At 39.5% G+C, this 18,516-nt stretch overlaps 1 protein-coding gene across 2 annotated transcripts in view; it reads right to left on the bottom strand.

Moving 5' to 3' along the window:
* The window catches only part of MARCHF6 (membrane associated ring-CH-type finger 6), a 44,266-nt gene extending 26,092 nt beyond the window's left edge, over window positions 1–18,174 (bottom strand). The window contains exons 1-8 of one of the 2 annotated variants that reach the window (XM_054285017.1): window positions 18,110–18,174; window positions 13,445–13,541; window positions 12,569–12,642; window positions 5,791–5,934; window positions 4,856–4,928; window positions 3,036–3,204; window positions 1,476–1,668; window positions 1,118–1,179 (exon numbers count right to left, since the gene is read on the bottom strand). In XM_054285017.1, the coding sequence (XP_054140992.1) occupies window positions 1,118–1,179; window positions 1,476–1,668; window positions 3,036–3,204; window positions 4,856–4,928; window positions 5,791–5,934; window positions 12,569–12,642; window positions 13,445–13,541; window positions 18,110–18,128 (831 nt within the window). In that variant the 5' untranslated portion in view covers window positions 18,129–18,174. Of the gene's footprint in view, window positions 1–1,117; window positions 1,180–1,475; window positions 1,669–3,035; window positions 3,205–4,855; window positions 4,929–5,790; window positions 5,935–12,568; window positions 12,643–13,444; window positions 13,545–18,109 lie in introns of both variants that reach the window. The other variant, XM_054285016.1, reaches the window with a different exon arrangement.
* Between the last annotated feature and the right edge of the window lie 342 nt (window positions 18,175–18,516).

Here is an 18,516-nt window from a genome sequence, read left to right as displayed (position 1 = left end):
CAAACTAAGATGCAAAAATGTTTGAAAATTCAGAAAAATTGCATGGTATTTTTATATTATAATAAAAGAGGCTACCTGCATTTCAATACTAAATGTCAACTACACATCTATTGCCCCTGTCAGCACATAACACTGGAAGTGGTTATGAGAGTATGCTGAAACTGACTTCTATATTCAGGGAAAAGCAACAAAATATCATCAGTTAGGAACATATCAGCACTTTCCAGCAAATAAATTTGGTTCAGAAATACAGCACTTCCATCCTGAAATAAACAAGAGAATGGTTCAGGAACCTGAATTTATGTCCATCCTTTTTTATGAAATATCTTTCAAAACACACTAAGAAGCTTTCAATAGATACAAAACAAATATCAAGATGTGCCACTCATGATGAAAACTGTATTTCTGCTATCCTGCAATCAAGCCAACAACTATACCACAGCCTAGTAGTGATGCTGATAAATCACATGAAGCTGCTGCACCTACCTTCAGGCAGATTTTGCATGTGGTGAGCTTAGAACTCAAGATGTTACCTACCTCTAGACCAGCTACAAAAAAACTAATTTTCAAGTCTCTACTCTACTCCATGATTAGAGTGTACATGCATGTCATGCTCCAGTTATGGAATTTGTGATCCATAAACAATACAGAAACATGTTACATTAAAATGCTCCATCATTTTTAGAGAAACACATTCCATTTCTCTTTTCTTTAGTCTAATGCTTTCATGAACACAAAAATTAAACATTAAACTACATCTAACGCAACATCTTTGCACTCCTAATCTGGCCCAGTGTCCTCAAAGCAAGCTGCAAGTCAGTTCTATACCTCATCAAGTGGAAGACTTCAGAAAAGACTACTAAAACATGTTTTATGCTGCTACTACATACTTATAAGCTGCTCTTATACTTAAAATTGAAAAAACGCTTTCTTTAATGGTTAAGAAGTAACATAATAACATTTTGTTTATAATGTAACAACTTTTCTAGGTCACTAAAGGCTCTTACAAAAGAATTATTTCCAAATCTATCCCAGACGCATTTTAACACAGCAATACTACAAATAATTTCAAGTATGAGCCTGAATTATTAAATTCAAGAAAATCATTCTTACTCACTCGCTCCCAAGTAAGTTCTTCTGCTGCTCGATCCCATTCCAAAGCATTCCAGTTCATATCATCTGAAGAGACAATGGCCATTTTTACAGCTGTTAGATCACTCAAAACAAGATGTAACCACTCTATGTTATGTTCTAAATGAACAAAAAGACTTTAGTGCAAAATATCCATCTTGTAACTGCTGACAGCTTTTCAGCAAGCAGCTGCTTTAGCACTCAAAATGCATGAAAATTGCAGAGGCAAGATAAATAAGCTAAAGTGGGAACTTACACAGCTTCCTTCAACTACAACAGCTCGGTATTCAATTAATTTATATTTAATAAGAACTAGAACATTAATGTTTTGAGTCACCTGTTACCTTGTGCTCCATTGTTTGCATCTGCTGCATCTTCTACTACAGCATCCTCTTCATCTTCATTATCTTCCTCCTCTTCATCTACTTGTTCCTCTTGAATTTCAGGGTTCTCACCTACAACTACATTCTCAGCAGCTGGGTTAGCAGGTTGATCAAGCACAGCATTATCAACACCTCCATTTACAGCAGCCTGAGCCTGCAGAAACAGGATTTAGTACTTGGTTAAACTGATCAAGCACTCTTCATGCTTTTATCCTGTGTATGTATGAAACTGAACAGTATTAAAAAAAGCCAATAAAATATTTTCTAGATAAGAACTACACTTGGGACCACTAAACCTCTGAAAACAGGAAAAGAAACATTCAGATAACTTCACAGAGTAGCTGAGGTAGGAAAGGGCCTCTAGAGATCATCTAGCCAATCTGACTACTCAAAGCAGGGTCAGCTATGTATGGCAGGGTCAGTGCTGTTTCCGCTTGGCTTTTGAGCCACCTTTTCCTGAAGTGGAAACTTTATGACCTCTCTAAGCAACCTCTTCCAGTAGGTGATCACAGTAGTAGTATATTTTAAAAAAAGGCAAAACCCACCTTTTTTTAAATCTAAATGAAATTTCCTGCATTTTAATTTAAGCCTACTGCCTACAGTACTGTCACTCAATACCAGGAAGACAGCCCTGGCTCTGTCCTCTTCATAGCCCTCCATCAGGCATTCATACAGACTGGTAAGGTCCACCCTGAGCATTCCCACTTTCAAACAAAATAATTCCAATTCTCTTAGCCTCTCATCACGTCAGACGTTCCAGTCCTTTAATCATTTCTGCTGGCTCTCCACTGCACTCATCCCAGTCTGTCCATGCCTCTTTTGTACAAGGGGACCCTAAAACTGGATACAGCACTCCAGATGTGGTTTCACCAGTGCTTAATAGAAGGGAACTCCCTCACGGAAACTATCATTATATAAGATGATAGTTCAAGGCCAACTCAAGTCAGTCACCAAGATGAGAATCCCTGTCTTTTAAAAACTGACATTTACTAAAATGAAAACAACATTTTGAATTATTTTTTCCCTATGCATGGATGGCTTATATGATCACTTCTTCACCCAAGAGACTCCTGAAAGCACTGAAGGAGTGCATGTGGTGTGCGGGGAGTGGGAGGAGGGCACAGAAGCTCCAACTTCAGTGGTGTCAACAAAACTTCCAATTGCTTTGAGAACAGTGAATTGTTACCTCATGAACTCCTAGCATACTTATGAAAAAGACAAAATAAAAGCCAGCTGTATCTTCATTGACTATGCCTGAGAATTCAGCTTTATGTGCATAAAGTTATCTTAAAAAATGGTACCAATACAGAGCTAAAAATCTATGCAATGCTACACAATAAAACAACTTCAAAAACATAACAGTGGTGTCACCGAGTTTATATAGCAAAAAGTGCTCAACTTCTGCTAACAAATAAAGATACCATGAAGTAAAATACCATTACTGTTGTGTTCTGATAAAGTATTTACTGCCAGAACCACATTTTCTAAATTAACTGTGAACTAATGAGCAGTGAGTTTTACCTCATTTTGTTGACCAACACCATTGAGCGGCTGCTGTTGATTTTGTTCCAACCACTGTGGTGCTCCTCCATGGACGATCTGTTCACGTAACCAAACAAGGCTGATAAATGCACACAGAGTGCATGTCACCACAAAACAGCCCTGCAAACAGTCAGCCAGTAAGTTCTCCCTGTTAAAAATGAAAACAAAAAACAAAACCTAATGAAAACAGTATTTTGCTGGGAACACTACAGAGTAGCTCAGAAAAAACAATCTTCCAGAACAGCAAAGGAAATACAATAGTCACTAAGTAAATGGTTTGATATAGTAAGAGGTTTACTTAAATGGCAAAATGCATATTATCCAGTCCACCAGTCCATCCAGATAAAGCATTTTATCTGCTGAGCTACCTGAACCAGAAGAATGGAACTGCTGGGTTTCCCCTTCAATTGCTCTGCATTTAAGCTAGCATTTTACCTCAGATATTATCTCTGTACCTTAAAAATCTTAATCAATCAGATCATATATAACTGTATAGCAGCAGCAAAGCAAAGTTCAGTCAGCCAACCAAAAGTAGGGTTTCATGCAATGCAAGTGGTACTTAAATCATCTTAAGCAGTTCTCATCCCTAATTTCAGGTTCCTCCTTGGAAAACTACAATATGTTCTTAAAAATAAGTAAGAAAGATGGCGTCATAGTACTCTGCCATCCCCAAAGAAGCATCAGTCGGGTCTCCCTTGAAGCTGCAAACCTGTGCCTGCAGAGCACAATGAATACCATGGGGACATGAAGTCCAAAATTAAAAGATGACACAAGAAGCTACTGTCATTGACTCTGCCAAAGAAATAAATGTCAAAACAGTTTCACACACTATTAAAATCTGACGAATACTTGAGTCTCTTATTTTCTCCCTAGACTGTAATAGAGATGAGGTGCTCTAGGTTCAGTTGTTACAGATTCTTCTCCGAAAAATAAAAATAGAATATACACTACAAAGATAACAGGAAATATACAGTTATTAGACTGAAACAAGCATCTCTCTCCAATAATGAAAATAAGTTAAATGCAACTTGACCTGATTTCTGAAATCAAATAGCCCAATTGAGATGATTTAGATGAACCACAGAGAACATTCATTCCAAATTTGCTTGATATGCAGCTGATTCTACTTAAACTCAGTTTCAGTTCCTCATGTTCAAGATAAGGAGAAAGTAAGAGGCTTGAATTTAAGTAAGCTTGGAATTTTGTTGTTTGGTATTTATTGATTCTTCAGGCAAAACCGATTTAAAAAGGACAAGGAAAGACAATGTGCAATAGCAGATGGTGATTGAAGCATTAAAAATTCAAGTATCAGCTAGAAGGAAATCTGATAAAAAAATAATCCCTCTCACATAAGAGACTCAGAATGGATAAAATTAAATTCAAAATATAAAAATGCAACAAAGAAAACAAAGTGACATTACTAGTGATACATTTCTTAATATTCTACTATGTATCTGATTTAAACCATAGGAAGTTGATTTTTTAAATTATTAAGTGTAATTTTGCAGCATAAGTTTTCTTGACATCAAATACAAATTTTCATTAACCAGGGCCTGCTTTGCAAAGTCTGTTTTCCAGCTCCAAAGATCCTGAATAATGGAACTCCAAAGTGAAATGATTTCTATTGTAATGGTGTTGTCCATTCGTTTGGTTGTGCAAAGGGTAATGGGCAGTTGCCTATTAAGATGGTAGAAGACAGCAAGTGTAACTGGATGAAAGGGAAACTAAGTTCCAAAGTTCCTGTTTTCAAGATAACCTGACTAAACCAGGTTTTTGTATCAAACTGCTGAAGTACTTACGTGGACAGAATATCTAATGGCAGTGTCAGTAGTGAGCTCACAGAGCCAGTAAACAAGCACTTGTAGATACGACCTGCGGGAATAAACAGAAGCTTGATACAAATTCAATTTTGGCTATAGCTTCACTTGGAAAGGACCCCCAGGTACCCTCTTGTCACCCGGTGGCCAACTAAATTTATGACATGGAAGAAAATCTCAACTTCCAGTGCATGAACAGAACTCAAGATCATATACAACCAAGTGGAACAAGGCTGTATTTCAGCTGTACATCTTTAAAAAGTATGCAGTCAAAGTGTAAGAAGTGCCATGCTAGATTAGAGCCAAGATTCATCTAGATCTGTGCCCAGCACTGATCACACTAATGGATGCCCAAGGAAGAATATGGAAGCAGGTTAAAGACACAAGAAGTATCACTGCAAATATCTATTTGGAAAGTAAATTTCAAACTGTATCCTACAGTAATTTAAATGTGTGCTCTCTTTTCTGAATTCCTTTACTACTTACATGACTTTGAGATTTAAAAGTTTCACAAATCAATTTGTCCACAATTGTAAAGGAATTTTACTTTTCACATAACCCCTGCACTTTCATTTAGAGATGATTAATAAAAATAGGACAATTCTTCTATCCTAATATTAGTAAATGGCATAAAAACTTTCCATTTAGATTTTAAAGAAGATAATGGAGAAGAGGCATTTTATTGGAGTTAGACATTTAAAAGCTCTTTCATGCATTCTCTCCTATATCTTAACATTTTTGAATTGCACTACTGGCTTAAGAATCAAACAGGTAGAATTTCTGAGTGAAAATAAATGAAATACCATCCTTGAATTTTTATTTTTTAATAGCCAATAATGGTCTTACAAAACTTTGTTGCAGGAAGCAGCACATTTCCATGTGTATAAGAGCATTATGTACAGAAAATGAATACTTACATGCAGTAAGAGGTACTACTCCCAACCATGCAAAGGCCACAAGTGTATAATGAAACCAGTATCGTATTGCTGTGCCAATACTTGTAACCAGTCCAGCAAAGATGTCTTGGATTGGAAGCCGTGAAGGCATATCTGGGGAATAAACTGTGTAGAAAAAGGCACTTATGAAACAGTTTGCCCTTTAGAGAAGCATTTATGTAAAGTCCTGCCAACTACAAACTGTTTGCATCTCACAAAAGCTTACTAGAAGAATAAGCATATTTTATATTCTCCGGAGACGACTCCAAACAACAAGAAAAATTCACATAACATCTGTTTCAGTGAGTACTGAGTGGAATGGGAAAATTAATAAGCTCCATGCCAATTTTTGACCTAAGAGAAGTTTTTTTAATAGCTTTATTTGTTAACTGTAAACTCCAATTACCTAAAAATAAGCTCAAGAAAAAGCAGATTCTAAAATCAGTATAACTCTCACTCAACACTACCTCAAAGATTCCTCTGTCTGTTATTTATAAACCGAGTTCATGGACAGGGCACTAGGAATAACGGAAATTAGCAATTTTACACACTATCCATTTGTTTGTGCTAGATAATTTAGATCCTACTTGACATCCAACAGTACAGACCAAAAAACCCCAGCAAAATAAAAGCAGCACACAGGGAGGAAAATTAGAGAGAACTGATTGAATACCCACAGACATTGAAATTTACACACCATGACTGACTTTCAACAAATATCTGCTTCATTTCAGGCAGAATTTCTTCTAGGGACGTTCCTATTACAGAGCACAATACAAATCTCTGATCCTGCACAGATATTCTCATATACTAGATTTTCTTGACTTTTAAAACTCAACACCTATATGTTGCATAAGTCCATTCCTACTAAAAGCCAAGAAAAACAGTGGTGAGGTTTTCTTTTGCAAACAATTAGAAAACATGTAAAAATTTCATTACATGTACTTAGCTTCTACACACTTACATGGATACTAAGAAGTGGTAATGCACAGCATCAATAACAGATTTGAATAAAGAAGATAAACTATATTTGGGAGTTGCACAAAGACATTTCTGCTTGGATGTTTGTAATGTTGGAAACATCTGTGCTTGAAGAGTTTAACATCATGGACTATCTTTTAAAACCTTACATACTTCTAACTGCACAAGGATACTCAATTTTTATAAGAATAAATAGAGAGAAGTTTTCAATTCCTCTCATGAGCAATCCTTTAAGAGTCTAATAAATACTGCTTTATGCTATCTACCTGCAGCTCCTTCACCTACATTCCCAATCATCCTTTTACTAGGCTCAGAGAAGCCTCTACAGGAGAAAAATTCTTTTCTCTCCAGAGCTATTTCCTTCAGTTTCTGGATTGTAAAGAGAAGTCAAGAACACAGACAAAGAATATCAACATCCAGAAGCAGTCAGGAATGGGGAGAGACCGGTGCATTTCAGCAACGTGTGGATTATAACTGACACAAAGTAACAACAGCACACGACCCCTGAGACAAGCAGTAACTGGTTTGAAATTTCAAAGCTTGTTACACGCCAGGTATCTGGCAGGGAACTGGAATTCATGAAACACAGGACTGAAAGTATAACACTAGGGGACTGTAGCTGTGAGAACACAGAGCAGTGAACGGAAAGGATGATACAAACATATTTTGACATTTTCTTACAATTTTCTTGTTACAGAAACAGATTTAGTACACAATTTGGAACTATAGAAAATGCCAGCCGAAGTCTAACTAATGATCTCAGCTCACACTGAACAAACATTCTGGAAAATTTCTGCCACAGGAGAGACAAAAAAGCTTTGTCAAGGGTGCAAAAGAATATCTATTTAGAGTGCATCTGTTAAATATTTATGGCACCACTCAGACAATTCAGCAGATACTTTGAGAACATTCTCATTTTCAAAAAATGTATTTTGATCAACACTTTGCAACAAGGACTACACAGAAAACATTAACTTTGTATTAATGATTAATTTGTTAGGGACAAGTTGTTAAGTTGGAAAGATTTGAAATTTAAAAATGCATCTTCCAGGAATTACCAAACACAGAAAGAACTATAAGAAAGAATGTCCATCCTAACTTAAAGCAGAAAGTGCTTATAGAAGTTGGCATTTTTGTGTGCTCACTTTTCTAAAGGCTTTAGAGTTACAACAGAGCTTTTTCAAATAAAAGCACAATGTAGCTACTACTCAGAGAACACAAGCTATATCCCCCAAATTTTAACCATTTGGTGATTTTTGATGATTTGAGAAGCTGATGGTGGAAAGAAAGCTGGTTTTTCTGTGCACTGTCCTGTGCACACCTTAAAAAAAGTACAGCTTTTTCCACTAGAAGCTTTATATCATGATGACAAGGTAAAATCCTGCTGTCCTGCAACACTGAGGTGCATGAAATGCAGGAATTCCTAGCATGACAGGAACCCCTGGTGTGCAATCATCCTGCACCACTGCAGCTTGCTGCCAGTGATTTTCATAACTTATCTCCCCACCTGTGTCTGTCACCCAGTGCCATTTTCTGCCCACACTGCAGCTCCCTGCACACCCTCCCCACCACCACTTTGAGGCCTGAGACCCTGACCCCTGCCACCACAGCATCCATCCTCCTCACTGCACCTCCATCCCTTACTTTCCACCCCAGTAACCTTCCCTAACTCAGTCTGAGAAAGCAAATTCCTACTTTATTTACCACAGTTCCTCCAAATAAAGATCTTTCTACTAGAGACCAATTGAAACAACAGCTAGTCTTTTTTTTTCTATTACAGTATGAAATTCAAACAGACTTTGGGTGAGTTTTTCATAGGTTTAGCTCAACTTCTTTGAGCTGTACAGGTTATAGAAAAACTACTAGAAAGCTTTTTGAATACTTAGGTCACAGCTATGCAGTGTAACTGCTAATTTAGTTGTGAATCCTAAATTTAGGTGGGTTTTTTTTGTTTGGCAGGTTGTTTTAAGGAGGTGGGGTTTTCTTCTACCCTCCTCTCCTGTAAGCCTAACTTTTCCAGGAACACAATTATTAATTTTACTTCTCCAAAACAGATGGTATGACAAAAAATATGCTCTTACACTGACATAAATAAGGTAGGAAAACCCCAAGGCTACCTTTAAAAGCTGCTATTTAGCTTACTTCACAGAATCATCACACTTGCAACCCTCTCACCCACAGGTTCTTTATTTATTACTACATTTGCAAGCCATTTATATGCCACCTCAGTCATCCTCATGCACTGATCATGAAATAAGACTGTGTAACTCATAAGTAAAAACCACATACTTGATAGCTCCTGGGTGGAAACACTGATTTGGTAAAACAGGGCTTGTGAGTTATTCTTTAGGTTGGACTAGATGATCTTCATAACACCCTTCCAACCCAAACCACTCTATGTTTCTGTGTTTTACACCCTTCAAACACATGCAGACTTTGCTTCAGACCACTAAGGTAAAAGGAGAAAAACTTCACTCCTTCTCAGGCAAGCACAGCTCTAATATATGAAGTAACATTCATACAACTCTCAGCTGTGTGTATACTCTGCACACTAGAACTGGCAGAAGACACACTGAATTCTGTGCCAGCATGTAGTAGTTTGTTCCAGAAGATTATTTCTTGAAATTAGCCTTTCTAGAAATGCTGAGGCTATGTTTTTTTTTTTTACTACTGTGTTAAAAGTTTATCAAAACAAAACAGGTAGAGATATCAGTTTATTATATCCTTCAATAATGTAATATCCAAATTACATGATAAGGAACACCCTACTCATATGGGTTCCTTTAGTTTTACAGTCTCTGTTTTAACTAAGCTTGAGACATTGAATGAACCACATACTGGCAATGAAGCTGCACAGGAAGGGCAGAAGTGAACCCATCCCAATCCTCAGACAAAGATCAGCCTAGTCTGCTTCTGCATTTGTGGTTTTGACAGTATTTATGTTAACATTACCTCCTACAGAATGGAGAAGTTTTGACAACTGTATTTTCTTAGGAAATACGGCCTCACCTTCTTTCATTGTCGGAGCTTACGTTTAGTGTAGCATTAATAGAAGCACATCCTTGCAGATGACAAAAGAAAGTGCATGTGTCTTTAAAAACTCAGGAAGAAAACTCACAAATTAAAAATTAACAAATACCTTGACAATCAAAAAATGTCAAAAGCTACTTTTTTCATAGTTGTATTAGTTCTTAACTTGTAGAACTGCAGAAAAGTAATTAAATTTAAAACATAAAAATTTAGCTTTAAAGAATGCATTTGAAATCAAGTAATTTACCAACATGACTAAACACATTTAGAGAATGATGCTATCATTCAAAAGAAAAATTTGTTCCTTTGTACTCCAGCCAAAATACAAGTTGAATCTTCTCCTTTTTCCTTCTTTCCAAGCAATAACTAAACTAGTAGTTCAGGTGAAATCCCAAAAATGTTAAAAAAATCCCAAAATGTTACAGAACTTAGAGAATAATGCACTAGAAATAGCTGATGAATACTCCATGCACGAGAAGTTCCACTAGTAAGGGAGCATTTTTGACAGAAGGACAGCAACAGCCTCAGCAAGCAAACCAAGCTAAAAAAGAGAGGAGCTGCTGGTATTTCTGCACTAACACTCTATTACACCACTAGTGCTTGTCTGCTGGAGCACAGATATTCATTCCATGCATGTGTTTATTTGACCACATCCTGTGGTGAAATCGACTTATCTGAAAATGTGTTACACCTGGCATGGTCACAGGCCAGATCCAGCTTTGCTTGGGATGACTGGCACACACTTCAGTCCCCTTTTTTTTCTGCCTTATCATTCTCTCTCCAGCACCTGTGACTCCTTCCCAGCTCCCACAAGCAGATCCAGTTTCCAGACTGGACAGCCACATTATCTTCCAAAGAAAGAGGGATATGAGAAATTAAGGAAACTGTAACTGCAGTTACAGTTGGGTGTGAGGGAAACAATGAAAGAAGATCCCATGGGTAGGACGGGCAGGAGGAATCTGTGCAGGGTACCTGACCTGCTACCTCTGTGTGAAGCCTGGTAGAAAAAAGCACACTGCAATGTGGAAAGCTGAGAAGGAAACCTTATCAGCTGAGCCTGCTCACTCAAGGGAGTGACAAGTGTGTGGCACAGGATAAGCAGAACTTTACTAGAGGCTGAATGTGGAGGACACACTCTATTGCATGAGGAAGAACGAGATTGCTTATTACCAATTTCAAAGGTCCTATGAAAAATGGTTATTTTTTTGAGCCACATTAACTCAATTAAGTTTTCTCCCCCGTCCATAACCTGCAAGTACATTACAAGCTGTGCTGGCAACAGCAGTGTCAGTAAAGAATTAACTTCTGCAGGAACACCTCTGTTGATAAGGGCAGCAACTAAGCTTCCTCTTATCAAGAATAACATGCATATAAAATGTATTTAGTTTGGAATGGCTTATCCTCTTTTTCTAGATCCCAAGGAAAACATTATAAATTTTTTTGATTTGCTTTTTTCTTTTCATACAAAACTAGAAAGTCTTCTTTCTTAACAACTAATATATCACTGAAATGCCATTTTCTGGTCTTGCACACTAAATTCTGTAGAGGACCTGGTCACAGTATGCAATTTTGAAAGTGGCTAATTAGCTTGTAGGGAGATTCAGAACTGCATATCACTTTTAGTTTGTGCAAGTTCCATACAGAAGTAATACAATACCTTTACAAAAATATGTAACAAACAAAACCTGCAAGCAGATGATCTCTAACAATCCTCATACAGGTCACTGAAGTATTTAAGTATAATAACTGGAAAGCACTGCTGTGTTCAATGTAAAATACACTACTGCCCTCCCAAGACAGAGTTAATATTGCACATTTCACTGCACATTTCACTGACACAGTCTATTGTGTTTAATTAATTCTTGGCAGGAATACATTGTACCAAGGTTCAACATATAGAACGAAGGTCCATTGAGGGATTTTTGGAACAGAAAATACATGAACTAAACCACCTTGGCCTGAGTTTTCTCCACCAAAGTACAAAACCAGGAGGGGAAAAAACCCAAACACACACAAAAAAGGTGAGAGGGGAGCAGGAATAAATCAGTAAATTTAGAGTGAAAAATGTAGCATAAAACCCACTTTACCTGCTCAACAGGCAATAAACTGACAACACTAAATAATACTGCCTGCCACTTCACCTATTCCTACTACAATCATCCAAAATATAATTAAGAATCCTCTGGGAACTATATGAATATTCTTCATCATTCTATTTAGTTGTATCTAAGATAAAAGTCAATTTAATACTGGGTAGTTAGCGTATCTTGACTGAAATGTAAGTGGAATAATCATAATTTCTATTACCTGTCAGGATCACTTCAACTGAAACTGACAGAATCCAAGTATTAGTGTTGCAGTAGATCCTTTAAAGGTAACTGAAAACTGCCTTTCAAATTCGAATTGTTTCCCTTTACCATTCAGACTTCCAAAAACTCAAATTTATCAATGAAGCTGAAAACATGCAACACTCTGTAATGTTGGCAACAAAAGAATGGGACCGAGGCTGTCAGAAAAAGGTGCAGAATAATACTTCTATGTCTCACTTAAGATTATGAAAGAAGCAAATTATTCATCATTTAAGCAATTCACAGTCTGCAACAACATGCATAGAAATTGCATTTAAAACAAGAAAACAGAAGTTACGCCACAAATTTGGATCTACCACACTGAATGAAAAAGTAATCACTTCATAGATATTATATGAGAAAAATTCTGAAAAAAATAGGAGCAAGTAAAACATACTTACTTGGTGTGAAAGCAAATCTGTGCTTACATAATTCACAGTATTCTTTTCTGCTGTGTTTAAGCCACTGAACTAAGCTGCAATAAAAAGTGATCACATTAACACACACTATACATCTCTCGGCCCTATCCCTCCATTAAGGAAAACACACCAATTCCCTGCTTTCACACCTAAATCAGGATATTTGTACTGTGAAGCAGGACTTAAATTAGCATGTTTCTGAAGTCCATTTAGGCCATGAAGCAAGTGCCAAACAGTAGAAGAAGGTAAACTGACATGTGTCCCAGCGTTGCTAAAGAACACTCATTCTCTGAGCACGTTATTGATCAAAGCAGACAGCCTGGCACCGACATCCACCGGTGCCACGGCTCTTATAAATCCTTCAAGATATGACATATGGATGCACACAGCTAAGATTTACAACTGCTGTATTTGTGAGAGAAGGACTATTAAAATATCAGAAATTATCATATAGACCAGAAAGACAGCTTTTACTTTAGCACTTCCTCATCAAACACACCTCAAAATGACTAAAAAGCATTAGGGGTTTTTTTATTTTTTTCTGTTCACGACTATAAGTGGGTAAAAAAAGCCCCAACATACTGATTTTTCTGCTTAGTGTTCATAAAGCTGACATACAATCAGAACTGCAGTCCCAATTACAAATAATTATCAGCGCTTTCTTTCCATATATAATTACTAAATTTTTCCTGAATTGTAACAAATTATCATGTAAACAACACAAAATGCCAAACGTGCTTCCACTGAATATTGTTTTTTTCACTAGTTAACATCAAGACTTGAGGTATTTTTAGAAACATGTTAATATGTTTTCATGAGGAAAAAAAAAATTAAGAAACACACAGGCACAGAACTCACCATTCCTGATGAATGAATTTAATACTGCCAGTACACACACAAGGGTGATAGAGGGGTTTCTCGGGAGTTCCTTCCGACCGACAGACTCTGCATATATCTGCTGACAAGGACAAAAAGCTTATTACACTTCTGCTTAAAGAACTTACACCTTCAAGACAAATTACACAATTACATGCTAGAAACTTTACCATGTAGCAAAATGAAGCCAGGATAAATTGAAATAGGATGAAAGAGATTTCATCTGATGCAAGACAGAGACTGGGAGATCACCAGCAAGAGCAACACGAACATTATCTGCCTGATCATGTTACACAAACTCAAAACACGTCTTAAAGAATTTTAGGATTTCTAGGAAATACACACAGTAAAACTACAGGAGGATGTGTTTTCTACCTGAAGAGTTATCACTAAAACAGCATAAAAACTGTTAAGGATAATTTTCCTGAATGTGGATACTTTGAAACACAAAAATTCCATCTCAGTTTGGATGTTTAAAGATGTCCAACAATTACTTAAATACTTTGCTTGAACCTAACACACATATTTCCTTGGTACTCTTGATGAAAGGAAAAAAATCCAATATAACAGACACAGGTATTTTACAATTTGCTACCCAACTTGGAGACAGCCTACTGTCTAGTAAGAAAAGTCACTTTCTATTTCTTATTTTGTAATTTCAGTAATATTTCCATACATCCTACACCTTCTTCATTCCCTACTTTTGACATTGTCTTGCAATTAAAGGTTGCAAGAGGTTTTATGTATAAAGAAGTGAGCATAAACCTTTCCCTGTAAAAACAGATGTCTATTTTAAATACCATTCCGTTAGCCAGAGCTCTAAACACACAATTAAATAGAAATGAAAATCAAGTTTTATCTGTTTATTGACAGATGCATCTTTCCTTGTCTCTTCCTTTTACTTCTATTAAGGAAGTGAACAAAAATGCCCATTTTTATAGAATATGTGAGTTTGAGATTTTATCTTTTGTTAATTATTTCTCAATCAGCCACTATCCAGCAAACGTGCAAGAATGGAACACATGCATATCAGAGACCTTTGTCAGAAAAATACCAGCTGATGTGAGAGTATTGCAAATATGCAATTCCAAATCTAAATCACCTATCTTTGTTCTTGGCCAAAATCTTCAAAAGTTTATGCTTTTCTACAAAAACTTCCAAAAGGCACCAAAGACTGATTTTTTTTTTTTTTCTATAAAGAAGTCCCATTATGACCATATCCATAGTTTATAGACTTTTAGGACAGTTTCTACACATAAGGCATAAGAATTCAAATTATTAAATTCAAACAATTTTCTGTCTATGAAAATGTTGAGTGAATTCATCATGCAGCATGAAAGCCCAGAATTAACAGAAGCAGGTATTCAATACCACATCAGTGATGCTACAAAGAGACATAAAGAGCGCTTCCATCACTGCAACATGTAGCAGCAATGACTGGCACTATTGCTGCAAACATCAGGAGTGCCTGGTTCCTCTGCTGACAAGAATGATCAGAACTGCTGCTTCTCTTAACAAACGATTCTTTTATCCCAGAGAGCACTTCCAGATGGCTGCACAGGACAGGTCACTCCAGCTGACAGGCAGGCCCTGCCCTACCCACTGGCTGTGGCATGCCCACCTCCTCCGGCATTCCTTCCACGGGAGCTGTTTCACTGCAGCACTGGGCAGCTTTGCAGGCTGGCTCAGCCTCACAAGCACGAGAGAGCACATGAAACCACTGCTCTAAGGCCACTCTGGCTCCAATGAAAGCAAGCTAAAAGCACACTGTTCCCTGAAGGATGCCCACAGCTCTCTGGATCTGTCCATTTCATGGCCTGTTGACTCTCACAGCAAACTCTTCACTTATTGTCAAAAGTTCTGGGAAAAGCAATTTGCATTACTGTGAGCAAAAGAGCTCTTTACTTGAGAAAAGACTGCCTGTTAGCTTACTAAAATAAATCTAAATTTTATTTTTTCAAAGCTATGATAATTTCTAGATATTTCCCCTTGTTTTATAAATCTAAATAAACATATTATGAGTGTAATTGTTTGGACTGTTAAGCAACTGATAGCTTCAAATCAACAAACTCTGCTGAGGGTCAATGTGTTAAGCTATGCACCTTATGACCTACAGCCATAGTCAGAGAATTGCACTGGGCAAGAGTCACTATTTCTCTATGTGCACCCACACTTTGCATCCTGTTCTTCAGGCACATGTTTTGGAAAAAATGACCTTGAATAATAAATTCTTTCCTGTTCCCCCCGAGAATGATTCACTGCCTATTATCTCTCCAACTGAATCCAACACTGGAATACCAAAAAGTGAAGATTACGTTATTTAGCAACAAAGTGATTTATGTAGAAAGAACCAGAATTACCTCTCCAGCAAAACCTGCTATCTGGTGCTTTCAGGTGCTGCACAGAGGCAACTTTCACATTCGCTCTGAGGGGAAGCAGCTCCCACTTAGGTCTGAGCTGACCCCAGAGTGCCTCTCTTATCTCAGCTCTCACCACACAGCTCAGTTCCCAGCTCCACATACACTTCAGCCATGCATCAGAACCACAAGGGCCGGAACATTGCTACCAGACAATCACCAGCTCACAAAGTCCACCTGACACTCTGCAGCAGAAGCTCAAGCACACACAATAATATCATATTTCCTCTTCCTCAAGGCACTAACACAGTGTTTGCTGCTGCTGCTCAGAGCTTTCTAACCTTGGGAAGTCTCTTCAGCGTTCTGGCAAGCCCCGTGAAGTTCTAATAGTAGGATCTGATGTTTGAAACTGTAGAAGAAGTTGTAACATTCTGGTGGTATTTATGGAAAGTGAGTATATAGACCGGTTACTTTCATGCTGCCACTGGGAGCTTTTGAGGGCAACATTGATAAGGCCACAATAGCATATCTAAGGCTGCATATACACGTGCCTTTGTGTGTGCTTGTATAGAAAACCAGAAAAGTCAAAATGTCAAGCATGGAATTTAACACAAAGGTTTACTTAAAGACGACAATGCCTTAAGATGGAACTAGAAACCTCTTCTTTGTCTTGCTGGTCTGTTCACCTACTTAAGTCAGGTATGATCAAAGTCTACCACTGGTAACAGCCTGTAACAAATTATCAACTACGCTGTTTGAATTAAATCCACCGAGATGGATTTACCAGCTGCTGGAGTGGTGGAAAATCAGGAGGTCATTTCTGAGTGTCCACTTCACAGCTCGCAAAAAAACCAGTTTTTCTGGGCAACCAGAGGAAAAGCAATCAAAGTTTCACTTTGTTGTTACATTTAAGAAATACTAATATTTTGATAAACCATCAGTCATCATGGGTATTAAGGATACCTACAGCACAACCCAAAGAACACTACTACAAAGGTGCTGTCTTACTTCATCCAGTGGTTCATGTTTTTCCTTTTTTTTTCTTTTAAAACCTCTCAAGCACCTGATAAAAACCTTCATTCAAAATGATGCCAAAGTAACAAAACCCAAAACACAAACTGCCTTGGTACTGCAATATGTATTTGCACTCATTGTTTAGATGATAAACAAAGCTCAAATAGTGCAGGAAACACAGCACAACAAACATGCTTTATTTAGTATGGTTTACCCTACAATATGAAGCGCTGATCTGTCGAAGTTCCCCAACATCTGCTTGAACGACATAGTCCCTCTCCCTCTCTGGAGATATTCAAAACCCACCTGGACACATTCCTGTGTCACCTGCTCTAGGTGACCCTGCCTTGGCAGGGGGCTTTGAGTACATGAACTCCAGAGGTCCCTTACAACCTTAAAAGTGCTGTGATTTTGTGATTATCTAAGCATAACGAAAGTGCTGACTAAACATATCCATGCTTGATCTCAAATAAAGCAATACCCTTAGAAATGGATACCACACACAAAACCCACCTCATGACTATATGTTTGACAATTCTTTTTTTTTCAAGTTAGATAAGTGACTACGTATTAGCCTTTTTAAAGTTAGATAAGTGACTATGTATTAGACAGAAAAACATGTCAGCTCCTGCATATTTCAATTTTTCAAGCAGATTGCCCAGCGCACGTAACAAAGCCAGCTTTGCGAAAGCAGCAGCTATTACTACTGAGCTAAACGCGGAACTGTGAGGCTCCCTAGGCTCCAGGGCCGGCCGGGTCCGACCGGGTCCGCTGGCCAGGAGGGAGCCGTGGGCAGCGCCCTTCTCCCGCTGCCCCGGCGTGCGCACCCCGCTGCTGCGCTGCTCTCCGCCCCGGGCTCTCATTTCTCCCCGGGCCCCACTTCCTCAGCCAGCGGGAGGTTCCGGTAGGCCCCGGTGCCCCGGTAGGGCCCGTCCCAGCCCCGCTCCGGGTGTTGCCAGCACCGCCCCCCTTTCCCCGTGGTTATGTAAGGGGCACCCGTGCGCGCCGCCTCACACACTGCCCCCCTCGGTCCGGCCCGGTTCGGTCCGGCCCGCACGGCCCCCGCGGCACGGCGGGCCCGTCACGGCGGGGGGGGCGCGGGGCCCGGGCACCTGCAGCCCCGGTGCGAGAAGCCCCTCTGGGCGTGAACAGCCCCCAGCCCGCTCAGCGGGCCCAGCGACATTCTCCTCCTCCTCCCCCGCGCCCCTCCACCCTGCGAGGCTGCCCCGGCAGAGCCCCCGCCCGGGGCTGGCGGCGGTGGCGGGGCGAGCCGTACCTTCCTCAGCGGTCTCCATCTTGCCGGGCTGACGCAGCGCCGGCCGGGCGGGTGGTGTGACCGGGGGGGCGGGGCCGCGCGCAGAGCGGACGGACCGGCCGCGCCGCCGAGCCCGCGGCCACAGAGCGCGGCCGCGCGGGGACGGAGCGCCGCCCGCCCGCCCACAGCGCCGCCTGCCGGGAACACCGGCTGGGAGGCCCGGGATGGGGCTGGAAGGCCCGGGCTGGGGGCCCAGGATGTGCAGGGCCGGGCCGGGGTGGGGGGGCGCTGCTGTGGGACGGCTCCGCTCTCATCTACAGAAACACTGGGTCAGCTGGGTTGGAAAAGACCTCCGAGATCATCGGGTCCAACCCGTGAACCAACACCTCCATGTCAGCTAAGCGCCACATACAACTTTTCCTGAAACA

The sequence above is a fragment of the Melozone crissalis genome, unplaced genomic scaffold (genome assembly GCF_028551555.1).
Source record: "Melozone crissalis strain CALT ecotype California unplaced genomic scaffold, PUWL_Pcris_2 ptg000042l_1, whole genome shotgun sequence".
In the NCBI taxonomy this organism is placed as follows: domain Eukaryota; kingdom Metazoa; phylum Chordata; class Aves; order Passeriformes; family Passerellidae; genus Melozone; species Melozone crissalis.
The sequence above is the reverse complement of the archived record's forward strand: the minus strand, read 5'-3'. Positions and strand labels throughout refer to the sequence as shown.